The sequence below is a fragment of the Delphinus delphis genome, chromosome 10 (assembly GCF_949987515.2).
Source record: "Delphinus delphis chromosome 10, mDelDel1.2, whole genome shotgun sequence".
In the NCBI taxonomy this organism is placed as follows: domain Eukaryota; kingdom Metazoa; phylum Chordata; class Mammalia; order Artiodactyla; family Delphinidae; genus Delphinus; species Delphinus delphis.
The window spans coordinates 68,147,646-68,175,549 of NC_082692.2; the positions used below are offsets into that span (position 1 = coordinate 68,147,646).

Below are 27,904 nucleotides of genomic sequence, written 5' to 3' on the forward strand. Positions count from 1 at the left end.
GCCTCAGGGACAGAGTCCCTAAGGTGGTCACCTCTGGAGTCAGAAGCCTCATCTGTTTTCCCCAGTGTTTCTTATGATTATGATCACTTTCCAGGTGGGCCAGCATGTTGGAAAAAAACAAAAACCAAAAAACAGGAAGCAGACCCTGAGGCAAATTAGTGCAAAAGGATAAGGGGACAGAGGATTAACCTTCTGGCATTTTAGATGTACCCTAAAATTAACACACTGAAAATGAATTTTCTCCATTCATTAAAGTAAGATCCACAAGACATACCCCAGAAAACACTCAACATACTTGCCATACCTATGCTAAAGTAGCAAAATTGCATTTTGAAACTTTTCTGTCAATCCAGACTAACCTCCTTTTCAGTTATATGAGGTACCCTATCCCCATGAATTCACAGCTTTACATTTCAGTAGATGATCTTGAAGAGCACCCCAGAAGTGAGGTTTTAGGCCCTCCTCGGGCTCCCAGAAACATGTAAATATTTGCTCTAAGTTTTAGGCAGGCTGCTAAGTAATCTTAACACAGCTTTACAAATATATATATATATGTGTAAATATATATATACACAAATATATATATATATATATTTGACTATAACACAAGAAATGCAACCACTGAAATGACCTGCTACAGCTAGAAGAAGGTAAGGGTGCATACCTGAGAAAGTCCTACAATGCTTATAAAATTTAAAAACAGTATCAAATAACATATTGTGATTTCACAGGCCTTTCTCTAAAGCAAAAAGAAAAAACTGATCCCAGTGTCACTCATCAACATTCAATTTCAGGACACTAAGACACTAGTAGCTGAAAGAATGGGTTGCCAGTAGTATGGAGAGAAAAACTGGGGATCTCCAGAGAACAGAAAGCAGGAGCAAAACAAACCAATAAATAAAAAATTCTGGTAACCAACTAACAAACTAAGTCTCTTATCTCTTCCTCTGAATTACAGTCCACATGGTGTTTAAAAACAGAGCCTAATATGATGATGTTCCTTCCTCTAGGACTTGGTTTGTTATACAGTGTATTAGTTTGCAATCGGCCACAACTGGCTAAAGCTTCAAAGGGCGTAGGCCAAGGCCAGCCAACTTTTGTTGATTTTTGTTTGTTTTATAAAAGGCTGATAAACTGGTGTCAATCCATTAAAATGAAGAAACTAAGGACCAAGCTTTTGTAAACAATCTATGACAAGGACACAAGTGAATTTGATGAACATAAGGCAAGAATCTTTATGAAAAGGATAACAAAATTTAAGAAAGGTGGAAGGGAAAAGGCAAGGAAGGACAGAAAAGGGAAAGGGTGTAGATGATCAGTAATTTACCAGCTTTACCAGAGCACAACCAGCTCCTCGAAAAGCCAGTCTCCTCATTATGTCTGAAGGCCAAGTGAAGCCAGTGGGAGAAGGCAGGGCTTTAGAAGTGCTGATTCAGTGTTAATATATTCAAAACTGAAAGAGAAGAAAAAGGCAGAGACAGGGGAAATAAAAAGAAGGGTCAAAGGAGTAAAAATGAGTACGAATAGACAGAAAACATTCAAGCAGAACTGCTAAAGATACGAGATCTGGAGAAAATAGGCATATCAGTTTTCTTGCACCAATCAAACAGCTGCAAAGGCTCAGGCACTAACAGTATCTGATATTTCTTCCATTTTAAAACCAAATGCTTTTCACATACATAAAGATGCCTCACTGAGGTTCCCCTTTACTCACACGGAATGACTGTCAATTCCAGGAACGAAGCATGCCTGCCCAACTGCACCCTAGTCAATAAGAGCAGAGTTCAATCACAGAGCTGGAATGGAGAGTGAACACATGTGGAAGGCTTACATGTGACACCAAGTGTTAGCAAGCTGGAACAAACCAAGAATGGCTCATGTGAGCAGAGTATGGAAAACTCCTCCTCGTCAAAAAAATTCAGAGAGACATTTCTTTCCAAAAGTCCTATCAGCACTGAAAAGATATCACATACAACTTTAGAAAGGTTAAAAAAAAAAAAAAGCCTTCGACCATTTGGCAGGAGGCCAAAATTACTTTTATAAGTAATCCGCCTAAAATCAAATGACAAAAAATGTAAATCATTGGGGGGGGTGTTTAGACCACACAATATTCAAAACTCCTTGACTCATTAATTTACTTTGATAAGAAAAAAAAAGATTCAACTTAAGGATAATTTTCGAATATTTTCTCATCCAAGGAACACATTTTAACATGTATTTTGGAAGTTTGGCTACAAAGGCAATGTGGCCAGGTGGGTGGGAGGGGCAATAGGACCTGAGCTCAGAAGACCAGGATAAGAGACCCAGGTCTTCCATCTCTGTTTGATGTTGCTTGAGTCACAACCTTTCAGATCTGTTTCTTTATTTCTAAAATGAGAACAGCAGTGTACATATCTCCCTTGGATTGTTATGACAGTGAAAAATGTATGTGAAATCACTTTGAAATGTCAAAACACAAAAAAAATGTTAAGTTTTAACTCTAGGATTGTACGCTGTCTTGGGCACAGGAACAGCACTTTATCCATTTTTGTAGCCTGACTTATAGCATAGTTTCAGTGATCAACTTATCTATTTAATAAGACATATTAAAAGTGCACTTAAGTGAGACATTAAAAAAAAAGTTTGCATAGTTTCAAAGGACTGTGAGCATCCATTCAGTAATTCTTTTCCTATAAAGAGAAAAGATTCTGAAACTTAGTTACAAGTTTTTAAATGGCACTGATTACAGTCAGATGTCCAAAACTCTAACAACCAATGATAAATTACAGTGGACAGTAAAGAATAACTTTACAATGTGCAACTGGGAAAATATTTACTCAGTATAGCCTAATGGTATATTTTGACAGTTTATAGACTTTTAGTACTCTCCTGTATTTCTAGTATTTCTTAGTACTGTAATACAGGTTTAAAACAAAAATCTTGGAAAAGAGAAGATTCAAAAATGGGAAAAAATCGCTTATAAACCAACTTCCCAGAGAAAAAGAACCCTTAACGTTGGCATTCACAGCTTTCAGTATTTATTCTATGCCCTGGTTGCCTTTTTTTTTTTTTTTTTTTTAAAAAGCATGAACAAACCACATGTATTATGTTGCAGCCTGTGTTTTAACTTAGGGAATATTCTCCCAATTCAGTGTTCTCTCACATGATGCTGGATGCCTTGAGAGTAGTCTATCATACAGATAGCAATTTACTAATCTTGGCGATCTGCATAGAATATCAATACTTAAGATTTTCTGTACACTCCCAAAGCCAAAGAAAGTGGTCAAAGCCCTTCTATTTATCCACACATATTTATTACTGATTTGACATACTTCTTCAAAAGATACCTTCCAATCTTCCTTTGGATCTAAAATATGGGCAATCTGTTAACAGGTGATATGGCAGAAATTATACTACTCTTTCGTATTGAGTCCAATTTGCTTTTGAATTGTACTTGGGAAAAGAGTTCACTACTAAATGGAAAAAAAATACCTTGAAATCATTTTTGAGGAGTCTTAGTTTGCTGGAAAATAAGTTAATAAAAATGCTTTACTCCAACATATGTTTCTATAATTGTAGTAATAATTTCTATATCCACTATACCGTGTATTTGTCATTTGCTTTTCAGGATCTCTTCTACATTTTTGCCAATCTTTCTTCCTCTTTAAGTCACCAATTTCTACCCTACAATAACAAAACTATGCTTCTTTCTCAGTAAAAAAATTTTAAGAGACGAAAAAATAACCAGAAACACACACAATTTGAAAATCTCGATTCTTTGTGGTGTTGCATATAAGAAACTATACCTGGGCTCCACGACAAATACAAGTCCCATTGATAAAAATACTCAGTCTGAACAGAGTCATCCAGAAAGTACTAAAAAAAAAAATTTACTAGGAGAGTTTGTGTCTGAACCGTCAAGAAACGACAACAAAAAAAGGAGGCCCTGAGCTGCGGAGAAAATGAAAGACTTTCCCAACCTGTCACCGGTACGGGGAACTAAGGGAAACGTTGACAGTTTTGAAGCTGCCCGCGACGAGAGCTCGGCCAGCCGCGGGGGGCGGGAAAGCGGGGCGCGGGTAGTTTCCGGGCCGCTGCGCGCCTTTGTCCCGGCAGGCAGGTGCGGCAAGGCTGCCAGGCGCTTCCCGAAGCCCGCCGCCATGCCCCGCCCCGCGCGCCCGGCCCGACCGGCGCATCCCGACGGCCGGGGCGGGGCCTCCGCCGCTGCTCCCGCCCGCCCGGGCCCACACAAAGGCCCGGCAGCCGGCTGAGAGGAAGCGGCCCCGCCCGCCCCGGGCCCGGCCTTACCCAGCCGCTCCGCCGCCTGCAGCCCCGGCCGCGGTCACCGACCGCCGCGCCCCGCCCCGTGGCCGCCACGGCTGCTGCTATTGCTCCTCCAGCCGCTGCCGTCGCTCCAGCACCCGCCGCCCTCACCGCCCTCACCCCTCCCGGTGCCGCCGCAAAACCAGCCCCGCGGCCGCCAAGCGAACCTGGCTCCGCGCGACACTGCGTGCGCGCGCACGCGGGCAGGCCGCGGCGCGCTTTACGGCGGCAGCGTGAGTGCGTGACGCTCGCCCGTGGTCTTTGTTCGCACGTGGCGCCTGCGGAGGCGCTTGTGGCTGTGAGCGCTGGTGCAACAGCGGGCGCAGCCCTTCCGACTTACAGTATGAAGCGGCCGAGTGAGTGTGGTCAGGGGGCGGGCTTGGAGGGGCCTCTGTGTCTGATGGTCGACGGACCCACCAGGGCGCTCGTCTGCGGCTTGGTCTCTGGGGAATGGAGGGCCGGCGGGGAGGCCGTAGCTCTGATCCCGCCTAGCACTGGGGGGTTGGAAGGCTCCACGTGAGTCGCGGGCCTGTGGTGCAGAAAGAAGGCTGGGCCCCAAGGGTGAAGGTCGGGCCAGAGTCTCGTGAGGACCCAGTGTCTGAGCCAGGTTTCAGGCGCAGCGTTTTCCCTTGTGCGGCCACGTTTGATCCGGCCCTGGTGAGATCTGAGAGCCGCCTCTCGACCCCACTGTTAGCTCCTCCTTTGTGATTCGTGCTATTTGATAAGTGGCTCTATTTTTGGATCTTATACGCTTCTGTGTGCTATCCCAGTATAATCTGGGAAGAGTGGGAGCGGGGAAGTTGGGCTCTACAACGGATCTGTTGAATCCGTCTTTGGGACTTGAGTGGTCCGTGTTTTATCTTTACCACACACCCACAAGATTTTTAAAAATTCATTTATTTTTATTTTTGGCTGCGTTGGGTCTTCGTTGCTGCGCGCGGGCTTTCTCTAGTTGTGGCGAGTGGGGGCTACTCTTCATTGCGGTGCGGTGGCTTCTCTTGTTGCGGAGCACGGGCTCTAGGCATGCGGGCTTCAGTAGTTGTGGCTCGCGGGCTCTAGAGCGCGTGCTCAGCAGTTGTGGCGCACGGGCTTAGTTGCTCAGCGGCATGTGGGATCTTCCCGGACCAGGGCTCAAACCCGTGTCCCCTGCAATGGCAGGCGGATTCTTAACCACTGTGCCATCAGGGAACTTCCCCACAAGATTCTTAAATTAGGTTTCAGAGCCAGTTAATTACTTAACGCAAACATAGATGTGACCCTAGAGCGCAGTCATCAAAAACTAAAACTGATCATTTGTGGATAAAGTGGACTTTAAAAAACTGTAAATAGGGCTTCCCCGGTGGCTCAAGAGCAGCCACCAGAATGAGAAGCCCGCGTTCACCACAACTAGAGAAAGCCCATGCGCAGCAATGAGGACCCAACGCAGCCAAAAATAAATAAATTAAAAAGAAAACAGTAAATAAATTAACCCTTTTGTGATATGTTGCTTTGCAGAGTTAAAGAAAGCAAGTAAACGCATGACCTGCCATAAGCGGTATAAAATCCAAAAAAAGGTAAGTCTTGTTCTTGAAAGAGTTATACCAAGTATAATGCTAAACTTATTTCTGCCCCACCCCTTCTCCACAAAGAGGTCTGGATTAATATTAGTATGATTTCACCTCAAGAAACGGAGGTTGGATAGACTATGACACAAGCTCTTAAGCATCAGAAGTAATTCAGTGATAAGAGTCTAAATTTTGATCAATATGGTAACAATTGCTGCAAAAAGAATCTCCTGGTGACTTTTTCTTGCTGTTTCATACATAAGCATGTGTTCTCTGCATTGTTACAGTTAAAGTTCTATGTTTCTAGGTCATTTTACAGATATAAGTAAACTGCAGCCAGATTGGTTAGTCACATGAATTTTGTTTAGTATTTTTGTTAACTAATAAAATTTTATTACGATAGGTTCGAGAACACCATAGAAAATTGAGGAAAGAGGCTAAAAAACGGGGTCGAAAGAAGCCTAGGAAAGACCCGGGAGTTCCAAACAGTGCTCCTTTTAAGGAGGCTCTTCTTCGGGAAGCTGAGCTAAGGAAACAGCGGGTAAAATGCATCTAAAATGTTCAACAAGTGATGTGTGGGTGTGTGTATTTTTTTCAAAGTAAAGTTACAATATCAGGTCACTTTGGCTCTCCCATTTCTCTTGTGGCTTGAACACAGCTTGAAGAACTGAAACAGCAGCAGAAACTTGACAGGCAGAAGGAACAGGACAAGAAAAGAAGACTTGGAACTGACCCTGCTGTTGAGCTATGTAACATGGAACCTGTGAAAGAGGTAATGATTACAGTCATGAAAAATGGAGAAATAGGTTACATCTACTGACCTACTAATTTTGTGTCCTTTCCCCTTGTCTTTATCACCTAGGAATTTGGGCAATGCAAAGCTAAGAAAGCCAAGTCAAGCAAACAGAATCCGAAGAGGCTGTATTGTCAGGAACTTAAAAAGGTATCATAGTCTAGGTTAGTGTCTAAAAGTGGTAATGAGGTTTAAAAGACTAGAATTTTTTTTTTTTTTTCTTTCTCTCCTGACACCAACCTTGTAGAGGTGGAAGTAGAGTTCTCTTGAGCAGGAAGAATTCTTCAGCAAGTTGGCTTACTGATATGTTTCACTGAAGGAAATATTGTTATGGTTTTAATTTTTTTGCATGGGAACAGTTCCCCATAAGCATGATTTACAGAAGTGGCATTTTGTGATAAAATAACATTATGACACAGTGGCTTTTTAAATAGAAGGAAATACTTTAGAGGAGCAGTACAAAAGTAAGAATCTCTAAAGTACTTTGCTGAAACCTAAGTGAAGGAGGTCAAGGGGATGTCTTGGTGTAGCACTGCCATCCCCTACACCTATTTTCCTAAGGTCACTCCCTCCTGTGAATAGACCCTGACTGTGTTTCTCAGCAGCTCTTGGTAGGGCCACAAAGGTCTTTCAAACTACATAACTCAGAATGGGAAGATTATACATTTAGATAGTTGGGAATGTTTCCACTCTTGAAATCCACTTTGATCAGAGGCCACTGAACAAACTTATGTCTTACTGTCATGTAAGAAATAAACATGTGAACATCATTCACACCAAAGTGAAGATAAGAGATTCAACTCTGGGGCTTCCCTGGTGGCACAGTGGTTAGGAATCGCCTGCCAATGCAGGGGACACAGGTTTGAGCCCTGGTCCTGGAAGATCCCACATGCCAGGGAGCATCTAAGCCCGTGAGCCACAAATACTGAGCCTGTGTGCCACAACTACTGAAGCCCGTGCGCCTACAGCCCACGCTCCGCAACTAGAGAAGCCACCGCGGTGGGAAGCCCGTGCACTGCAATGAAGACTAGCCCCTGCTCCCTGCAACTAGAGAAAGCCCACGTGCAGCAACGAAGACCCAATGCAGCCAAAAAAAAGAATAAATTAAAAAAAATTTTAAGAGATTCAACTCTGAGCTCACCCTGTTGCAAAGTAGACAACGCCAGTGTACTTATGTGGAGGGTGGTGCCAGAGCAAGGGATGGTGTTCTGATAGCTTCTGCTTTGACAGGTGATTGAAGCCTCAGATGTTGTGCTGGAGGTGTTGGATGCCAGAGATCCTCTTGGTTGCCGGTGTCCCCAGGTAGAAGAAGCCATCGTCAAGGGTGGACAGAAAAAGCTGGTACTTGTATTAAATAAATCAGGTAGGCGAAAACATTGCTCTTTATGTTCCATATACACTAGTGAGGTATGAGGAAAACATCTGAACAGTCTTGATTGTCTCTGAAGACTGATAAGATCCAACTCTGACCTCAACAAAACCAATGCATATGCATGAGCTCTTGTCGCCAAAGACAGTGCTGGGCAGTGGGGTGGAAATTTTTTTTTCCCCTTAATTACTATATTATACTTTATTTACTTATTTATTCATTTATTTATTGTTATGTTGGGTCTTCTTTGCTGTGTGTGGGCTTTCTCTAGTTGCGGCGAGCAGGGGCTGCTCTTCATTGCAGTGTGCAGGCTTCTCTTGTTGTGGAGCACGGGCTCTAGGCATGTGGGCTTTAGTAGTTGTGGCACGTGGGCTTAGTAGTTGTGGTGCACGAGCTCAGTTGCTCTGTGGCACGTGGGATCTTCCCAGACCAGGGCTCAAACCCGTGTCCCCTGCATTGGCAGGCGGATTCTTAACCACTGCACCACCAGGGAGGTCCTGGAGATGTTTTCTAGAAGCGAATTAACTGGTTTGTACTGTTCTTTCGCTATTCAGTACTTCACCTTGTCTTATTTAACAGTGTAAGCTTTTATGCTCAGCTTACTGTGTAGTATATTTCACGTAGGAAATGATGACAGAGTGCCACATTCTTCACACCTGCGCAATGTCGATGAGACATGATTATGTATCTGGGTTTGAGCAGCAGGGACAGAAACACCCAGAAACAGAAACCTGTGAAACAGAAAGTAAGGATGGGATCTAAAATTACAGTTGGGGTCAGTAAACATGGCTCCTACCTGATAGTAAATTCTGGAAACATAGCCCTAAGGTTAGTATGGTAATATTCTAGAGGATGACTTAATCCTGAAAGGATGAGCAATGCAGAGGGGAATTAAAGAAATACAGAGGTGTACATACTGAACTCTGTTAACCAGAAGCATGGTAGGCAGCTGACCCTCTTCCCATCTTCTAGTTCAGATACTTTTGAAAAAACTGGGAAAAGGCAAACCTGAATGAAATCCATAGTTTACTAGACTTTGCAAATTTATCTCAACAAAATGACCAAATTGGAACAATGTTTTATTCCTAATCCCGATCAGATTTGGTACCAAAGGAGAATTTGGAGAACTGGCTAAGTTATTTGACAAAGGAATTGCCAACAGTGGTGTTCAAAGCCTCAACAAATCTGAAGGACAAAGGGAAGAGAATCAAGGTACCCTTAATTTAGTGGTGGGAAATGTGGTTCTTTCATCTTTCAGATGGGTGAAATATGATGAGTGTACAAAATCTTGATTAAAAAATGATAACTTTTAAGATCCAACTCTGATTTCATCCAGAGATAATCTGAAAGGCAATGGAATGTGGTGATTTTAATAGATGGGCTCTGGAGCCAGATGGCTTGGGTTTTGTCTGGTGGATTGTCAGAAGTAGTTAAACTAATTATTTAGAATTTTAACTTGTGAAGATAAAGAAGAAAGCTGCTCCATTCAAAAGTGAAGTCTGTGTTGGAAAAGAAGGCCTTTGGAAGCTTCTTGAAGGTTTCCAGGAGACTTATGGCAAAGCCATTCACGTTGGGGTAATTGGTGAGTTTCAGTTCAACATATTTTATGTCTTATCTCAGTAAGTGCAACTCGGCACTATAGGTAATGTTAGCCTCTAAGAGCTCTGGTTTATTTGAATTAATAATCGTTTCCTGCTCTTTCATTACCTGTGCAAGAAATGAAGATGCTAAGAGTAGTTTTAGTGTTGAAGTGAAGATGCTCAGATCCAACTCTGGTCTTGCTCTAAACAGGCAAGCATAAAATAAGGGAGTGGAGATTTTATAATTACCAGCACATAATGCCTTTTGTATCTGTGGATTTCCCATTTGTAGGTTTCCCAAATGTGGGGAAAAGCAGCATCATCAATAGCTTAAAACAAGAACGGATATGCAATGTTGGTGTATCCATGGGACTTACAAGGTAAATTGAGTTCCATAATTGCAATATTTCATTATAGGTAAGTATGATTTTGTTTATTTTAAGGGAGACAGTTTTCTATTTCTATTTACTCAACTTTCTATTTAGTGAAAGGAACAGGGTTAAGCCAGTGTTAGGCTTGGGAAGAATTGATTAGAATAGCTGCCCACAATCTAGTTTGAAAGACGAGCAAATAGATTCATAGAAGGAAAAGCTGCCTTAGAGGAAGTGATGTTTGAACCTGAACTTGAAATGAATAGAAGTCTGCCAGGTAGAAGAGGGGGGAGATACTACAGAGGAAACAGCATGTGTTTAGGTCAATATGTATGTAAGCTATAACACGTAGTGTTTTGTCTTTAGAAGAGGAGGGTGTGCTGTTACGGTTTTAGATAAACATGAAGCAAATGATGATAAAATGGATCTGACAGACTGTGCTGAGTTTGTTCAATCCAACCCTGAGCTTCGTTGTGTCTCTTGACCTTCAGGAAAACCAGTGCCTGTCAGTTACCATCTTTCTTGTCTCAGGTACATGCAGGTTGTCCCCTTGGACAAACAAATCACAATCATAGATAGTCCAAGTTTCATCGTGTCTCCACTTAACTCTGCTATTGCACTCGCTCTGAGAAGTCCAGCAAGTATTGAGGTAGTAAAACCAATGGAGGCTGCTAGCGCCATTCTGTCCCATGCTGATGCTCGACAGGTAAAAAGAATCCCCTTCCCTTGAGCTCCATCTTGTCTTTCATTATAAGCATTTTTTTTAACATCTGTACTATATCAGATAGATGACAGTTTGTTTTTCTTTTTTTAATAAGGTAGTACTGAAATTTACTGTCCCAGACTTTAAGAATTCTCTGGAATTTTTTACTTCACTTGCTCAGAGAAGAGGACTGCACCAAAAAGGTGGAAGCCCAAATGTAGAAGGTGCTGCCAAACTGCTGTGGTCTGAGTGGACAGGGTAAGGCTTCTTTCTGTTGGCTTTTTGATGGCCACATAGAATAAAGGAACTGATTTTTGACACACTTTATTTTTAATACCAGTGCCTCCTTAGGTTACTTTTGCCATCCCCCTACATCCTGGACTCCTCCACATTTTAATGAGAGCATTGTGACAGACATGAAATGGGGCTTTAATCTGGAAGAACTGGAAAAGAACAATGCACACAGCATACAAGGTAAGCACGGCTTGTGTTTAAATACTGTCTTCATAAGCTGACAGGCCAATAAAGGTCTCATCTGTTTACACGGGCTGTTTACCTTTTCTAGCCATCAGGGGCCCTCGTTTAGCCAGTAGCATCCTTTTCCAGTCATCGGGTCTGACAAATGGAGTGATAGAGGAAAAGGACATACCTGAAGAATTGCCGAAACAGAAAGAATGGAAGCAGGAGGAGGGGGGGGACTATGAAGATGTCAACACTGACCAGGAATGTGTTGACGAAGGTGATGTAAGTATGTTGTGCGTGAGTTGTTTAAGCTGAAGTAAGTTTTCTAGCATTACAGTGTACAACAGAGGGGAAGGGGCCGAAGGAAGAAATAGAAATTAAATATTTCATGACTTTAAAAAGCCTCGTACAATTTAGAAGTTTAAGGCTTGCAATCATTAGTCTTGATTTTGTGCATCCATTAATGTGTAACTCCAGAGACGTTTTCTGGGTATGTAATTAAATTGGATTAATGAGCACACAAGGGCTTACTAACACTGTTTCTCTGTCCCACACAAAAAGAGCTCAGACATGTCCCCTGAAGAAGAGGCCTGCGAGGCACTGCCTGAGGACTGTCAATCAGGTGAGTTGGGTGGAGGGATCTTCTAACAAAGCAGTACAGTAGCTTTTATTTTTGTTTTTAAACACCTCCTTTTTCTTTCCAATATAGATAAGCAGTCTGCACCATCTTTCATCTTGGATAAAATGTCTGAAGAGGAAGATGATGCTTATGATTTCAGTACAGATTATGTATAATAGAACTTTGTCCTTATATAATGGTGTTTTGTTGTTGGTTTTTAACATTGTGAGCAGACTGCTAAGCTGTTCTCTGCGTGTGATGTACCAGTTTGTTACAGTATGACATAAGCTGTGTAAATTTTGTGAATGTGTATGTAATGATATATTCATTTTAAAAAATCAGGCAACTTTAGAAAGTGTCTAAATTCTATAAAAAGATATCTCTTAAACAGTGAGTGGATAGAAGTAAAGTTAAAACATACCTTATTGAAACATGTACTTTTACTTTATTTACAGATTCGGCCACAGGTCACAAAATTAAAACCAAGCAGCAGTGTTGAACTAGCTGTACCAGCCGTATCTAAGTACATTCACCTCTGGTCGTTCAGCACTGTCAGTAAGCAAACTCTTGGTAAGGCAGATGGAGGCATATTTATAGTCTGTCTGGGAAGCTGACTGCCAGATGGGGCAGTTTGTCCTCTTTACCCAGCTGAAATGTCCCTTGTCCCTTTGTTGCTGCAAACAGGCATTGAAGCCTAGCAAGTGTTACTTCCCACACATACTGTCTTCCAGGACTTCCTGAGAAATGCTTATAGCATATTTATTTACTTTATATTTGAGATCTCCACATGTCTTCGGATTAGGCTGAATTTGCCTGTTGGGTCCGGAATATACCATTTTTCCCAGACATCAGTATATGAAGCAGTTCTTCCCCATGGCTTAAAGTGCCCATTCCAGTGGAGTAGCTTGGCAGCCTTAACAAACTGGGGTGAATATCGTTTTCCAGCACTGGAACCTTACATTTAGGAAAGAAGAGCCAAATGACTGTACTAATCAGACACAAGACTGCAGGAAACTTAAGGGAAACAATATATTCCATCCCTGAGGGTGGTCCTTTAGACACTTCATTAGCTTAGGCCCTTGGTTAATTATCTACTTACCAAGGTGGCGAACATTCCACATAGGGTCGATGGTGGAGTGCTGTTGATAAAATACGATCAGCAGAGGTGGTGTTGTGATGCTGCCAGCCAGTGTTCTACTGTACAGCCCTTCTCTTGGTGGGACAAATAACAAATGAAAGCTGTTAGTAAAGAATCCTAATTCCTGTTAGTGAAGACCACCAGGGTTGAAATAACAAGAGTTTTCACAGCTAGGCCAGTTACATACTTACTCTACATTGAGTTTCATCCATTTTTCCAGCTGGCTAGTTATATTCTGTCTTTTCCATTCTGTCAAGTTTGCAACAAAAACTCCAGGGTTAAATGAGCAGGTGCTGGCTTTCATGGAAAGCTTACGAATTCTTTCCTTTTTATAGTCAAGATATCCAATGTAATTGTACTAAAAACACAATTGGGATATATAGTATGTTTAATGCTTCAAACAGTAATTTGATAACTGTTCTGCTTACTTATGACTTCTCAGATTATTAACAAAGGGCTCTACATAAAGCAAATAAAAGTGACACTTGGGATTGCAAGTTAGACAACAGGAACCTAAACATTAAGCCAGATGTTCAAGGAGAATTAGGGTGTCTAATCCGTGAACCAATCTAGGAAAGCAGCCTTGAGTTTTGGGATGAAATAATTGGTGAATAAAATGTAGCTAAAGATTTAGAATTCCCTGATTTTGCTGCCTCTCCCCATTGACATGAATTATAGGGAGTGGAGTGTCTATTTACAAGGTCTAATAAGTAATTTACCTGGTTCCCTGCTCCACGGATGACAACTTTAGTAGAGGATGAATCACAATCTTCTGAAAATGCAGCTGCATGTCCTGGCTTCAGTGGTGTATTGTACAGGGCAAGAATATCACCTGAAACAGACAAGGTTTAAGATTTACACTGGAAGTTGCCCCAAGATTCCCTATTCCTCCCACTTAGGATGGCCTTTTATAGGATATAAAAAATAAGACAACCACTATCGCCCACGCTGGACAGAGAGCAGCACTGATGGTGACATTCTTTAGTACCTTGCACAATTACATCATCGTCCATATATATGGCCTTCTTTGCGCTGGGGACCAGAATTGGCAAGTAGAACCTTGCAAAGGTTAACTGGAAAAGGAAAGAGGCATTGGCACAAGATTTGTCAGTGGCTGTGCTTTTGTTTATTAGAAACTCCCAGAATGCTCTCAGTATCCATGCAGGAGAAGACAGCCAAAGGTCTCTGAACTTCCAGGTTTGGTCCCCAGGGAAGTACTAGTACTGTACCCACAGTTACCCAGGTATTCCAATCATTTCATAATACTACCAAGTACAAACAAGGATGCATGGAACTCACTGGTTTCATGGAATCCCCCTGGTCAGGATCCTCCTTTACTTTCCCTTCCAAAAGTTTAGTGTCAAAATTCACAATTTTGTACCTAATGCTTTTCAGGGTACTGCTGCTGAGCCAGGACCTGATGAAAATAAACCACTAAATATCAGTTTTAAGTAATCATGTCCTAAACCACAGCCATATCTCTGCTTTCCAATAAGACCATAATGCAAGAGAAATCCTGAGGACAAAATAGGTGTCTTCAAGCCCCTTCACCTCTGAGCATTGGTTTCCTCATCTGCAGTGAATTTACCCACTAAAGACCCGTCCTGAACCAAGATTCCATGGTGATAGTGCACCCAAAGGCTCATACTTTTGATCACTCTTCTGACACTAAAACTGCTGTAAAAAAAATTCATTATGGAATTGAGAAGATCCTTTCACCACATGGATCATTTAACATTTGTCCCTCCAAATACATCAGTGAAGAAAATGAGTCAAAATATGATGGTAGTGAAAGCTAAGTTATCAACAAAGCTGGTAAATCAGTCTGTTAATCTACACTCATTAATTCACTGTGTTGGCTGAGTGATTTCTACCTGAGTCTAAGGTACTGCCTGTAAGAAACGTCAGTATTCCCTAAAGAGGTGTTGCACATTTTTCCTAGGCCCATTTCACATCAGCGTTTTGTGGATATAATGTTATTTCTATAGTCTATTTTAATGCAATATTTCTTTCTACATTATTTTAGATGATTTCTTGAGTTTTTAAAATACGGAAAAATAATTCTTAACAACTTTGATGAACAACCATGGAGAAAGGCACAAGGACAGATATGTTTTAGAACTTTGACCACTATTAACCTGTTAGATAAAATGTTTCTTGGAATAAACTTTGTAAATCTTAATTCAAAGCATCTTTCAAAACACAGTTAAGACTATCCATCAGATTGAGTTTCTATTAATCACAGGTTACAATAGTAAGGATCATTTGCTGAGCGATTATTATGTTGTAGGTGTTTTCATCTATTTTTTCATTTACTTGACACAACAATCCTCTAATCTGGATATTTATACCCCGTACTTACAGATGAGTAAATGGGTTCCAAAGAGTTAGGTAATGTTCCCCACTATGGGCTAAAATTTGGATCAGTGTCTATGCTCACTTCACCATACTACCTTGCCATTGCTCCCATGTCCCTTCCCACTCTAGACCAGAACTACTCAAGAGCATGTTCTTGAAATAAGGAACTCGTAAGAGAATGTAAATCAACACCTTACTTCCTTCATTGAGAAAGTCTTATTACCAAAAAAAAAATCCACTTAACTATGCATAGTAACGCAGTTGATTTACATCTTGGCACAGTTTTCTTACATGTTTTTGCTATCATGGAGACATGTTTATGGTACAATCACATGGAAGAACAATGTGCAGTTTACATGTGGTATAATTGTATAGGAAAAATGTAAACATTGAAAAACATATTACTGGATTGGCAGCTGGCCTGCTCTTAGAGCATCCCCTAGAAGCAGAATCATCAGGGAAGCGGAGCTCACCGGAGATGGTCTCCTGTACCGTTGAGTGTAACAATGTAGAAAATCACATTGGAGCGAGTGTTGTGCTGAATACTGTTTATGGCTGCAATGGCCCCCCCAAGCCTATCTTCAGATGCAGCAATGACCACAGGAATCTCCTCTTGTCTCCCATCTACCGCATGTTGGGGAGCATTTGGGACAAAGTCTACAGGCTGAAGCCCCACAATTCCTGAATCTGCAAAGAACACAAAGAAGGTACTGTGATACAAACACAATCTCAAGAGCTTTTGATACAGAGCCCAAGGCATGAAAAGAGGTAAGCTGAGAATTATGATACACCTCATTCTGCCTCATTGTAATGTGAAGCATATAGCCCAGAAATTGTGTTTTCCTGTATGTAACCAGGCCTTTGGAAAAGCATTTTTTAAAAAACAGGCAGACAATTCTGATACATTACTGGTAGGAATATAACAATCTTTTTAGACCTTATTTGGGCAATTTGTATCAAGAGCCTTAAACAGGTACATGGCCTTTGACCCAATAATTCCCCTTGTGTCTCTTAAGGACATCTGAGAGGTAACCAAAAGTCACAATTTTATTTACAATTGTGAAAAACCTAGAAACAGACTAAAAAACAGTTGTTTTTCAAACTGTGAATTGTATCCCACAAGTAGGCATGAAATCAGTATAAGTGGATCGCAATCAGAACATGAGTAGGAAAACAGTTCCTGAATTGGAATAGAACAGTGACTTAGAAAATATCAGAATGCATCACATACAGCAAATGCTAGTATTGTTTTGTAAACCTTGCTTTTTATAATGTTTGTTCATTTACTCATTCATCATGCATTGAACACTGAATGCCTACTATGTGCCAAGCAATATCTAGGCACCAGGGTTACAGCCATGAATAAGATGGTCAAGTCTTTACCATTGTGTAGGGCAGATAGACAATAAATACATGTATGTGTCTGCTGTATGTAACACATTCATTATTGTGGGGTTGCCATCAAAAAAATCTGAAAGTCATTGTACCAAAAGACTTTTTCCTATGGCAAAAAGTAAACTATGTGACATTAAATTTACATATGAAGAGTTTTGTCATGGTGACGTACTTGGGATATAATTATGTGAAAAACCATGTCATGTGTAGTTTATATATAGTATAATCTCAACTGTATAGAAAAAAATACAGAGAAAAAAAACCTGGAAGGTACTAACACAAAATTTTAATAATTATCTCTAGGCAGTGAAATCATTTATTCAATGAATATTTAGAACCACCTCCTATGTACCAGACACAACTGTCCTCATGGAGCTTGAATGCTGTTTTCTTTTTTATATATGTTCCCACCAGAAGCATGCATTACTTTATGTAAATATATATGTATATATAAAAATACACACACATATATACACTATTATAAAAACATGCTATCAGAGCACTCAGTGAAAGTTAAGGAAAAGCTATTAGTCTTTTCCTGCTCTGGTCAAGTACAGTGGGCGACAATCCAAAAATGATTTTTGACAAACACTCTGAAGCCTCAAACATCCCTCAATACCAAGGCAGAGCAGTATGAACAACTAATCTAAAATAACTGGCAGCGGAATTATACAATAGTGGTCTTTTAAATCAGGTGACAAGGCTTTGTGGTTTTGTTTTACTACTAAAGACCTGCTGATATGGTTTCATGTGTTAAAGCAGAGTAACAGGTAAAGGAAAGTAACCAGACTGACACTCCAGTGAACAGAGGAGGCATCAAACACCAGCAACACTCACCTGTCCCCACATTCTGAAGCCCTGCCCTACTGAAATGTCTGTAGATAACAGCCCACAGTGGCTCCTTTCTCCAAGGCCTCTGATTTGGTAAAAAGGAATCTTCTGTGAGATCAAACCCTCAGCAAACAACTGCCCGGCAAGGAGAAGGGGACAGGCTGCAAGAGCACAATGAGTGCCACCTGCCTTTCTGAAAGTCTTTAGTACTTCTATAAGGCCAAGAAAAAAGCCGCCTTTTCTTTGAATCTAGTGATGTAACTCAGAATGTGGGACACAGGGAATTCCAGGTCCTCAACACATGCCAAGGCATTAGTCAGGGTTCCCATACCTGAAACCTCGTTCCTCAGCAAACTGCTCAGGCCGAGGAAGTTATGGTGCAAAACCAGTAAGAAGAGAGCAACAGCCAGGACCAGGATGATAATGTTTACTGAAACAGAGGAGAATGCCCATGTTACATCTCTTCACCTTTTGACCTGGTATAAAACAACAGAACTGTAGAAAGGACATACCTTTACGGAATGACATCTTTTTCTTCTGTCTTATATAAATATTAGTTATTAACCCTACAAAACAAAAACAAGCCCCCAAAGTCAGTAGGTACATTAGAATGGCCATCAAAATGCCTACATGCTTTTTGGTTTTTTTTCTGGCTGCGTGCGGGCTTTCTCTAGCTGTGGTGAGCCAGGCTACTCTTCGTTGCGCTGCGCAGGCTTCTCATTGCAGTGGCTTGTCTTGTTGCAGAGCATGGGCTCTAGGCACGTGGGCCTTAGAGTGCAGGCTCGGTAGTTTCGGTGCACAGGCTTAGTTGCTCTGCAGCATGGGGATTCTTCCTGGACCAGGGCTCGAACTGGGTCCCCTGAATTGGCAGGCGGATTCTTAACCACTGTGCCACCAGAGAAGTCCCACCTACACACTTTTATTCAGGTAGAAACAAGAAATGCATACGGTATTTTCTGCAAGAAACTCGTTTTGAATTAACAGTTTCCAAGGACCCAATTTGGGATCTGAATTTTTTATGGTAGTCATAATAATAAAATACTTCCAGTAACTTATAGCCTTGTATACCATATGCCACTAGATGAAAAGCAAAAGAAGTTCTACCAGGAGGAATACTTGGAGTCTAACCACTATGGAAATGTTTTCTGAATGAATTTCTACTTAAAATTCCTAATTAGACATGGACTTCAGTTGTCTATGATCCAGTAAACCAAGGTCAGCCTCGTTGGTACAAATATCCCTGCTCCAAGATGTATTCCATTCATCTTTAACTGGAATTAAAGAAAAGAGAAAAAAGAACAGTTCCCAAATTCATTTAAAACTATAGCAGAGGGACTTCCCTGGTGGCGCAGTGGTTAAGAATCTGCCTGCCAATGCAGGGGACACGGGTTCGAGCCCTGGTCCAGGAAGATCCCACATGCCGCTGAGCAACTAAGCCCGTGCGCCGCAACTACTGAGCCTGCGCACTAGAGCCCGCGAGCCAAAACTACTTAAGACTGCACACCTAGAGCCCGTGCTCCGCGACAAGAGAAGCCACCGCAATGAGAAGCCCGCACACCGCTAACCCCCACTCGTGGCAACTAGAGAAAGCCCGCGCGCAGCAACAAAGACCGAACGCAGCCAAAAATAAATAAACTTATAAAAAAAAAAAACTATAGCAGGGAAACAGAATTACAAAAATTCACAAAATCCAATCTTGCTATCAAAAGTTTAGAGCTCTAGTCTCAAAAATTAAAAATCTGCTAAAAGAAAAAATTAGCTTCTTCTGGGGCTTCCTATCTGTTGGTTAACTACCCATCTCTTATGAAAGTGGTGTCTAATACTGTCACTCCGGTGGTTTGTGCTCCCCAGCTCATCTGAAGCCTTCACTTTTTCAAAACAATTCAATGGAAACAAGACTGTAAGTGGGGCTAAATTAAACAATTAGGTTTCTACAACAATCTCTGGGTAATGTTTCATTAAAAACATTTTATACAACCTGGATATTGTGATCCTACATTTGAGAACTTTACCCCTTTCTACTTCATCTTCCCCCATGGGAGTACCTAACATTTACATAAAGGCTATTAATTTTACAAAGCACTTTCAAATATAGCATATTTCTAAAATCAAAGTTAGTTTGAATTAATTTCATCTTAAATGAAGTGCGTGCCTATCAGGCACTTGATTTCTCAAGGCCTTTGAAAAGAAGAGAAATATATTGAAGTGCTGTTTAAAAACTGGGATCACAGGCCAGATTACAAATTTGGGAGAACATAATTCAGACTCCCAAAGAACAATCTAAAATACACACATTCTTTCTCGCTCACTCTCATTTCTTTCTAGAACAGTATATGTAAAGTATATTATACCAACAAGCTTACTCTCTAAAGACTACAAATCGTTATATACCCTGAGCCATGTGTCTCTATCTCCTCTTGAGGACTGAGCCTTACCTATAGAAGGTGGCAGACTGGGGGCTGCTCAGACAGAGTTCTAACATCTGCCTGCTTGGAGTCAACTTCCACCAAGACTGGAGAAAACTATCTCACTTTAATAAATCTCATTTAGTTAATGGTATAAGGGCCAATGGTTTAGCTCAACAATGTCCACTAACAATTACTTACAGGTGGTATGTTAATTGAGAGGCACAAGTATTTGTGCTATTGTAGCTAGCTAGACAGAAGAAAAACACAATCCCAGCAGGTATTTGATGTACTTAAGTAGATTCACATGGCAGAAACCACCTACTCCTAAAACTCTTCCACAGTTATCTACATGCAAAATGCCGATTATTATGGAGTGTGTCTGATCCATATTTCCTTTCCTGGTGCAATTCCTGGTAATGGAATTCACTGATCTGGTTAGAAAGAATTCTCAAAACAAAACTGTATGTACATCCCGGATGTGCAATATTGGCTGTATTTTTGCAAGAGTACACAACTGTGTACAATTTGATCAGTAATATTCAATTGTTCACTATGAAAAGTAGCATTTTGTCTATAAATTACAAGACCTTCACATTCCCAAATCATTCACAATACACACACATAGCAGGCATTCCCAGAAATATGGGTGAAGAAACCTTACGGGGCAAGAATACTTTATGTTTTTAACTTGCTAGCTACCTGCAATAGTACCCACATCTCAGTGGCCTTTTCTGCTTTTCTTTCTACTGCTCTATATTCCCAAGGAAGGCCATTCCACTCATGCTCTGCAACCTATCCTATAATTGTTTCCTTGGCGCAGCATCAACAAACTCTTTCCCTCTCTGCTGGATCACACACTTAGCAGCATTAATTATCATGCTCTGGTATCTTCCAGTTAATTAAAAAATAAAAAAGACACCACTTCCCATATCCCAGCAGACCCACAGACCCGTTTCTCTGTTCACTCTCACTCTAAAAGCTTGAAAGGATTTAAAGTTCCCAGCTCCACTTTCTCTCTTGTCCTCTATCCTACTTCAACCAGACTTCTGGCCCTACTTCTCCATTCAAAGTGGCTTTGTCGAGGTCACAAAAGACCAAGGTCATTTTTCTGTCCTCTATCCTACTACAACCAGACTTCTGGCCCTACTTCTCCATTCAAAGTGGCTTTGTCGAGGTCACAAAAGACCAAGGTCATCTTTCTGTCCTCTTACCCATCCCCTCAGAGGCCATCAAGAAAGTTCACCGCTCCCTCTCTTCAATTATGAAATTATCTCATTTATTTGATTTGTTTCTTTGTGTCTTCCCTGCTCTATGAAAACAGTGATCCCAGTGAAAAGTGTTTATTCGTGTATCCTTGCCATCTAAAACCATGTCTGGTAAATGGTAATAGGTATGTGATATTTGTTGGTCTTGTTAATCCAGGAGCAAGGCTGGTTCTCAGCTCTGAAAGGGAACACGATCTTTGATAATAATCATGAAAACAAATTCAAACACAAGGCAAGACATGGATTCCAATGGAGATCTGAAATTGAACCTGACACGCAATCTCCTTTTCCCATGATTATCTTTATAGCTCAAATACCATAAAGGCTCTGCAGCAACTGCCACCCTGTGAAATGCATTTAAAGAGGGATAACACAGAGGGATTCATCTATTTCTGCATACGAGGGAAAGTCCGTTTAGTCTCTGCCAGACTGAAAGGTGGAAAAGGCACTAAGGATATACATCCACTTTCTCTACCTCTTCTCTGCCTAGCTCCTACTTGGCTTTCAGGAGTCAGGGGAGCCTCCCCCAAACCTCACATTCAGCTGCATCTCCCCTGAGCTCTCACATCTCCCAGGCTTCGCTCCCCCAGAGTAAATCCGGCTTGTATTTGTGGGGTTACGTGGCTGTCTCCCTTGACACACTCTGGACTCTAGGAAGGCAAGGACCTGGTGTTGGTCACGGCCATGTCCTTGGCCCAATTCATGGCACAAAAAAAGCTGCCGGGAATGTTTGTTGACTGCATGAGGTCGGCAGCCGCACACCGCCTGCCCTGGAGTGCCTAGAATCCCACCGCCTGTGACCCTGAGGCGCAACACAGCACAGAGGCCAGACAGCCAGTTGGGACCCACAGGCCCAGGTTTCCCAGAAGTTTCTCTCCGGAACGTGGGTCTTCCACCTTGCTCAGAGTAACGGGGCAGGGCCTAAGCTTCTGAGATAGACGCCGGCCTTGAGAGGCAGTGCGAAACCTTTGCTGGCCTCTTTCGGGAGGCCTGAGTCTGTGAGGACGCCAGTGAAGCCGCCAAGCAGCCTGGAGGGACAAACTGGAGACTCCCCGGGTGGGAACTCTCTCCAACTCGTGCGAAGAGACGGGCCAGGACCCGTCCTTCTCCGAGGGCATTCCCTTTCTCTGGATGATGGGTTCTGGGGTACTCCCCTCTAAATTCTGGGGGTCAATAACGTTTAGGAGTGTTTCGCAATGGGTGACGCTCCAGGGGTTCTCCCCACCCCGCGGCCCCGAGGCCAGCCGTTTCCCTCGGACGCTCCCCACGGCCTCCCTTACCTGCAGCCCGAGGAGGAGGGGCCGCTGCCCACGCCCCGGCCCGCCCCGCCAGCTCAGCGTCCCCACCGCAGGCCCCGGGGCCCAGCCCGCTGCCGGGCCGCCCGCGTCCCCTGCACTCCGGACCGAGCCCGCCTGCCCGCTAGCTCCGCGGCCGCCGCGCAGTCCCGCAGCCCCCCGCCGTTAGCCGCTCGGTCCTCAAGACCGTCGCGCAGAGCAGGCGCCGCCGGGCAGCCCCACCGCTGGGGTCCTCGCCGAGAAATGTCCGTCGCCATGGAGACGGGGCGCGCGCAGGCCGCCGTTAAGCCGCGAAGGCACAGCCAAGTACAGTTTGGCGGACCTGGACCGCGGCCCTCGGCACCCAACAGCACTGACGGCGAACCCTTCACGGGCGCGTGATGCCTCGGCTCGGCCGCCACCGTCAGCATCTCGGCCCTTGCAGAGAGGGCGCCGGCCTACAGCCAGCTCCGAAAGCGCGGGTCGCCTAGCGAGGGCACGGGGAGGGGCCTCGGGCCGACCGGGTTTGTGGGAGACATCCGCTTCCGGGGCCGCGGCCATCGCGACCCTCGGCTCGACAGGACGGTAGAGCTGTACGCAGGAGGTGACTCCGGCCCCTACTGTCCCTGAGTCCCGGCCGCCTTCGCTCCGCCGCCCGCCTCCTGAGCCAGTCATGTTGGAGTATCTGAGTTCCCTGCCCACGCAAATGGTGAGGGCGCTGCCCGCCTCGGCCCCAAGATTCCTACACGCCGCTCGCGAGCCTGGCAGCTCCGCAACCCTTGTCCGAGACCCACCCGGTGCAGCGCGGTTCCTACCCCGGATGGCTACTTTCTTCCCCGAAATGAATCTCCTGGGTCCCCTTCTCTCTTCCCCCGCGAGGATACCCCAGCCCGGGTTCCGTGAGTTTGCTTTAATTCCCCCGGGAAACCCAGAATGTCATTCCTTGCTTAAGTTCTTGGGGAAGTCCCATATATTGGGATCGCCCTGTGCCAAAGCTGTGAGGCCAGGGCAGGAATGTACCTCTCCAGTGGTGGAACCAATTTCTGCTTTGCTCTCCTTCACCTCTAGGATTACAAGGGCCAGAAGCTAGCTGAACAGATGTTTCAGGGAATTATTCTTTTTTCTGCAGTAAGTATTGGTTTTGCATAGTCGTCTCTCCCCACCCCCACCCCAGCTTGACTGTATTTAATATACTTGCTTTGTCTCTAGATAGTTGGATTTATCTACGGGTACGTGGCTGAACAGTTCGGGTGGACTGTCTATATAGTTATGGCGGGATTTGCCTTTTCGTGTTTGGTAAGAAATTTATGGGTGCTTGGATGTTGGTGGCAACTTAGGTTTTCTGAATTGGGTTGTTTTGGTTGGCCCTAGTAGTGAGAACCGGCACCATCGTTTACCTCGTCCTTCCCTTGCTATCACTGGAAAAGTAAATGCCAAATAGCATCAGATAAGGTTAAGTTACATAAAGCTCATTTCTTCTGGCAGGCGATCCAAGCAGTAATCTTAAAGTCACACTAGACCTTAAGACCTTACGGTCTTCATACTGCTCCCTCCTCACCTTTCTTTTAGCTCTTAAAGCCATGTGTAAACAATGAGGCTTGTTCTCACTTACAGTATCTTGTCTGGGTGGTGGCACATAGTTTTCATAGGAATGTCAGTTTCATTTTTTTTACCTTTAGCATAGGAGTCATTTGGGAACCAGGCATTATCCATAATGCTCTTTTAAACTTTTAATGGCCATAAATGATGCATTTTCTCTGTTCTGACCCAGCTGACACTTCCTCCGTGGCCCATTTATCGCCGGCACCCCCTCAAGTGGTTACCTGTTCAAGACTCAGGCACAGAAGACAAGAAACCAGGGGAAAGAAAAATTAAGAGGCATGCTAAAAATAATTGATTGGGGTTTTCATGATTGAGCTTTACTACTGCACCTGCTTTTGTTTCGTGTGACATGAGCTAAATTGTTTTCATATCCAAAACATGAGCTAAAAACACCTGTGCTCAGCTGTGTACAGATTTTGTTCTCTCTATATTTCACTTTTATGTTGGGTTTTGATTTATAAATATTTTAGACCTTCTCTTCACAATCTTCCTCTGAAATGGAGAACAGAAAACACAAGTATGCAAAGTTTCTTTCAGGTCTACAAAATAATGAAGAATAAAAGCCTCATAAATGATAGTACAGTTTAACTATCAAAGTTTTATAATTCATTATGAGTCATCAGGCTGTTTTAATGTTTTCAAATAAAACTCACAGTGCAACTCAATGTCTAAAGAGTCTTTTGTTTATTGTTCTGCAGCATGACTACTAGTAAAAGCCAAAGTTAGAAGTTTGTGGTTCTGAAAGTGTAAGAACCATTTCTCTTTTCTGAAGCTACAAGTTCCTAACATACTTTTTTTTTTTTCTTTAACAACAGCAAAAGCACCTATAAAAAAACTTTTGCTTTATACATTTAACATCTTATTCAATGCATGATTCATATGTGATATCTTACAGCTGTGAAATTTACCACAAATGTAAATTTGTGGTAAAGTAGTATCTTGGTACCACTAAAATAAGGCTATTGCCAAGCAGAAAACATTTAATCCAGGCTTTACCTAAGGTGGTTCAAAGTGGAAACCATAAAACTGTAAATTCCTTTAAAATTTTCCAGAGGGCCGAAGAGAAAAATGTTCTAAAGGCCTTGTGGGAGGGATGGGAGTGGAAGGGTTATTACAGGTAATATTCTGTTTCTCAATACCAGGATATAGGACTTCCAAACTATGAGTTTAAAAAAAAGGGAGCAAAGACCTTAATATAGCAAAAGTCAGGAAAGGATTCTTAAAAAAGGGGAAGAAAAATAAAAGATGGCAGAAACAAGAACAAGCATATCAATAAGTATAATAAATGTGATTATAAAGTTAAGAGCTCCCAATAGGGTTAAAAATCATGTCATCTCATGTTCTCAAAATGACACCCCAATGGGCTTCCCTGGTGGCGCAGTTGTTGAGAGTCCGCCTGCCGATGCAGGCGACACGGGTTCGTGCCCCGGTCTGGGAAGATCCCACATGCCGCGGAGCGGCTGGGCCCGTGAGACACGGCCGCTGAGCCTGCACGTCCAGAGCCTGTGCTCCACAACGGGAGAGGCCACAACAGTGAGAAGCCCGCGTACCGCAAAAAAAAAAAAAAAAAATATATATATATATATATATATATATATATATATATATATATATATATATATATACACACAGAATGTTAATAAAAAAGGTATGGAGGAGATTTTTTTTTTATTCTAAGAAAATAATATGTATAACTTTATACCAGTAAGTTAGAAAACTTTAGTAGAACTGATGACTTTGCGGAAAGATGTGGATTTATAAAACATGCAAGAAATGGTAAATAGCTCAGGAAGACCGATGGTTTGCCAAAAATTTGTCCTCAGCTGAGCACTAGGACTAGATGTTTTTAGAGTTAAGTTGTTAAAAACCCTTCAAAATAAAGAAATTTCAGAAATTAGGCCATGAACCCAGGCCTAGCACCTGGCACATAGTAAAAACTAAATAAAAGTCTTTTATGTGGACTAGAAAGAGAACATTTTATTATTTTATGTGTGTGTATAATTTTCATAAAAGGTAAGACATTTTTAACTGTAAAAAATGAAAATATTTCTGGAGTCATATTCATGTTTAGAGTCCCTCAAATGCAGAAGTTAAAATTTACTAATCAAAACTTTTATTTTTTAAAAACTATTTGCTAGATGGGTGTTGCCCCTTATTAAACAACTAATAAAATATGTGATATACAATTCTACATTTAAAACATGGGAAGACAATATCTTGATGTATAAGAAAACAAATTTCAGGAGACAAATATGTCCAACATAACTAAAAGGATCTGGACTTTACTTAACACCTGCTGAATTAGAAAAGGAATTAGCGTTTAAGGAATGTTTTTGCTGATGGAAAAATAAATCTTAAAAAGAAAAAAAAAAATCCAGTATGTAAAAACATATTGATTTACTAGCCCAAAATAACTCCTAGTTTCATTTCTTGTATACCCTGAATGAGGTCCATATTAAATGGAAATAAAATGTTAAAACATCCATCAATATGCAAAAAAAGGAATTCAATGCTCAAGTACTATATATAATGCCATATCTTTAAATCTACTCCCAGAATAATAAAAAAAATAATTTATCAACTTCTACTTAAGGTTATTAACAGTAAAAAGTAGTGTCACTGGATATATGTCATTTATTTCTCCTATTGCTTTCGTCACTCTAGTATAATATAAAACTTCCAATCCAGTATGTTATATCCCTGTATTCAAGCTAATAAGTACCTTAAAAAAAATAGTTCTAGATATCAAGTTGGTTTAAGGCTCAGTAAACAGTAACCAAATAAACGTCGTACAACAGATTTTCCCTCATAAAGAGAATAAGATAGCCAAAGGTTTTTTTCTTTTGTAATAAGCTTGCTTCATATTACTCTGTCCAATTTTTTTCTAGTAAAAAAAGGCCCAACAAAATATAAGGATGGTGAATGGACTCCAGTCATTATTACAGGTTTGTTTGTTTTTGTTTAAGCCAAAAACGTTTGAAAATAGTTTCATTCTGGCAGCAGATTAGGTAAATTCTCAAAATTTTACATTATCTTCAAAAAATTTTAACTGGTGAGCTTTCACATTGTAAGTCACATACTTTTCACCCATGTGCTCCCGCAAACGTACCTATTTGGGAAACATAAAAAAAAAAAAAATCAGTATATAGTAGAAAAAAATATTTCTGTAACCTTAAAAGGGCTATTCTAAGCATGATACCAAGAGCAGAAACCTTATGGGACAATACTAATAGTTCTGTTTACATAAAAATTTTAAATGTCAACATACCAAAAAATAGTCATAAGAAATTAAAGAGCAAACAATAAACTAAGGAAAATATTTGCTACATGCCAAAGAATTAATACCATTAATGTATAAAGAGCTCTTAAAATCAATAAAACACAGCAATATTAGATTGTAAAGTAACTATACTCTAATAAAAAGTAATTAAAAAAAAAGCCACCAAACACTTGTTATCCTTATTAGAAACCTAGACATTCCGTTTCATATCACACACATGAAATGGAGAAAATAAATTAATTAAAGGGGAAAAAAACAGAATATTAGAATTGATAAAACAAAATCAATCCCATAGATAACTCAGTAAAGGCATTTAAAAAATAATACAACCAATTAACATAAAATTCAAACTGACTAGTAATAAAAAAAAAACGGACTATTTGATACTCAAAGTATGTCTGTTGAAAGAAATGCCTGAAATTGAAATAACATTTAATAATATGTTAAACAGATGTCATGCACTTCCTGATACAATGAACTGAGAAGGACACAACATCACCTTTGTGGTATTCCTACCAAAAATGCATAATCTGGATCTATTCATGAGGAAACATCAAACACACCCAATCTGAGGGGCATTTTATAAAACACATGGCCTATACTCTTCAAA

The 27,904-nt window shown here is 41.6% G+C and overlaps 5 protein-coding genes and 3 non-coding genes across 22 annotated transcripts in view; 5 read left to right on the plus strand and 3 right to left on the minus strand.

Annotated features, from left to right (window-relative positions):
• Positions 1–4,441, minus strand: part of PBRM1 (polybromo 1) — a 102,654-nt gene extending 98,213 nt beyond the window's left edge. For 3 of the 5 annotated variants that reach the window (XM_060022654.1, XM_060022652.1, XM_060022653.1), the window contains exon 1: positions 1,337–1,633. In XM_060022654.1, the coding sequence (XP_059878637.1) occupies positions 1,337–1,375 (39 nt within the window). In that variant the 5' untranslated portion in view covers positions 1,376–1,633. Of the gene's footprint in view, positions 1–1,336; positions 1,635–4,287 lie in introns of those variants that run through there. The other 2 variants (XM_060022650.1, XM_060022651.1) reach the window with 2 other exon arrangements.
• Positions 4,442–4,539: 98 nt separating this feature from the next.
• On the plus strand, positions 4,540–12,164 carry GNL3 (G protein nucleolar 3). 2 transcript variants are annotated; one of them, XM_060022655.1, is made up of 15 exons: positions 4,540–4,658; positions 5,797–5,855; positions 6,250–6,387; positions 6,505–6,618; positions 6,709–6,789; positions 7,870–8,002; positions 9,108–9,220; positions 9,473–9,590; positions 9,881–9,968; positions 10,491–10,665; positions 10,778–10,920; positions 11,003–11,136; positions 11,228–11,406; positions 11,686–11,746; positions 11,834–12,164. In XM_060022655.1, the coding sequence occupies exons 1-15, from the start codon at positions 4,646–4,648 to the stop codon at positions 11,917–11,919; spliced, it is 1,635 nt and encodes a 544-aa protein (XP_059878638.1). In that variant the 5' UTR covers positions 4,540–4,645; the 3' UTR covers positions 11,920–12,164. The 2 variants fall into 2 exon arrangements, with proteins under 2 accessions (XP_059878638.1, XP_059878639.1); XM_060022656.1 differs by lacking the exon at positions 4,540–4,658 and adding an exon at positions 4,941–4,959.
• Positions 8,044–8,121, plus strand: LOC132433008 (small nucleolar RNA SNORD19). The gene has a single exon (XR_009521056.1). It is a non-coding gene; the product is annotated as a small nucleolar RNA SNORD19 (small nucleolar RNA).
• LOC132433013 (small nucleolar RNA SNORD19B) lies at positions 9,265–9,346 on the plus strand. Its single transcript, XR_009521059.1, has one exon. It is a non-coding gene; the product is annotated as a small nucleolar RNA SNORD19B (small nucleolar RNA).
• On the plus strand, positions 10,358–10,434 carry LOC132433009 (small nucleolar RNA SNORD69). Its single transcript, XR_009521057.1, has one exon. It is a non-coding gene; the product is annotated as a small nucleolar RNA SNORD69 (small nucleolar RNA).
• Position 12,165: 1 nt separating the features above from the next.
• On the minus strand, positions 12,166–24,184 carry GLT8D1 (glycosyltransferase 8 domain containing 1). 3 transcript variants are annotated; one of them, XM_060022658.1, is made up of 10 exons: positions 24,086–24,184; positions 17,978–18,031; positions 17,797–17,895; positions 15,713–15,926; positions 14,181–14,298; positions 13,870–13,954; positions 13,601–13,713; positions 13,073–13,239; positions 12,843–12,955; positions 12,166–12,697 (listed from the first exon to the last, which is right to left on the minus strand). In XM_060022658.1, exons 1-10 carry the CDS (start codon positions 24,123–24,125, stop codon positions 12,507–12,509), a joined length of 1,194 nt encoding a protein of 397 aa, XP_059878641.1. In that variant the 5' UTR covers positions 24,126–24,184; the 3' UTR covers positions 12,166–12,506. The 3 variants fall into 3 exon arrangements, with proteins under 3 accessions (XP_059878641.1, XP_059878640.1, XP_059878642.1); XM_060022657.2 differs by lacking the exon at positions 24,086–24,184 and adding an exon at positions 22,756–22,843; XM_060022659.2 differs by lacking the exon at positions 24,086–24,184 and adding an exon at positions 22,419–22,842.
• On the plus strand, positions 22,949–24,679 carry SPCS1 (signal peptidase complex subunit 1). The gene is made up of 4 exons (XM_060022661.1): positions 22,949–23,121; positions 23,481–23,540; positions 23,622–23,708; positions 24,184–24,679. Exons 1-4 carry the CDS (start codon positions 23,086–23,088, stop codon positions 24,307–24,309), a joined length of 309 nt encoding a protein of 102 aa, XP_059878644.1. The 5' UTR covers positions 22,949–23,085; the 3' UTR covers positions 24,310–24,679.
• Positions 24,680–25,654: 975 nt separating this feature from the next.
• The window catches only part of NEK4 (NIMA related kinase 4), a 59,297-nt gene continuing 57,047 nt past the window's right edge, over positions 25,655–27,904 (minus strand). For all 8 annotated transcript variants that reach the window (XM_060022675.1, XM_060022676.1, XM_060022674.1 and 5 more), the window contains one exon: positions 25,655–27,123. In XM_060022675.1, the coding sequence (XP_059878658.1) occupies positions 27,031–27,123 (93 nt within the window). In that variant the 3' untranslated portion in view covers positions 25,655–27,030. The remainder of the gene's footprint in view (positions 27,124–27,904) is intronic.

Coding starts and splice junctions, on each gene's coding strand:
- GNL3 (XM_060022655.1), top strand. Junction 6,388..6,504: donor CTGAGCTAAGGAAACAGCGG/GTAAAATGCATC, acceptor GCTTGAACACAG/CTTGAAGAACTGAAACAGCA. Junction 9,221..9,472: donor ACAAAGGGAAGAGAATCAAG/GTACCCTTAATT, acceptor TAACTTGTGAAG/ATAAAGAAGAAAGCTGCTCC.
- GLT8D1 (XM_060022657.2), bottom strand. CDS start 22,843: ATGCTGACGGTGGCGGCCGAGCCGAGGCATCACGCGCCCGTGAAGGGT. Junction 17,896..17,977: donor AAAGATGTCATTCCGTAAAG/GTATGTCCTTTC, acceptor CCTCTGTTTCAG/TAAACATTATCATCCTGGTC. Junction 12,956..13,072: donor TGGATGAAACTCAATGTAGA/GTAAGTATGTAA, acceptor TGTCCCACCAAG/AGAAGGGCTGTACAGTAGAA.
- SPCS1 (XM_060022661.1), top strand. CDS start 23,086: ATGTTGGAGTATCTGAGTTCCCTGCCCACGCAAATG. Junction 23,541..23,621: donor GAATTATTCTTTTTTCTGCA/GTAAGTATTGGT, acceptor CTTTGTCTCTAG/ATAGTTGGATTTATCTACGG. Junction 23,709..24,183: donor GATTTGCCTTTTCGTGTTTG/GTAAGAAATTTA, acceptor GTTCTGACCCAG/CTGACACTTCCTCCGTGGCC.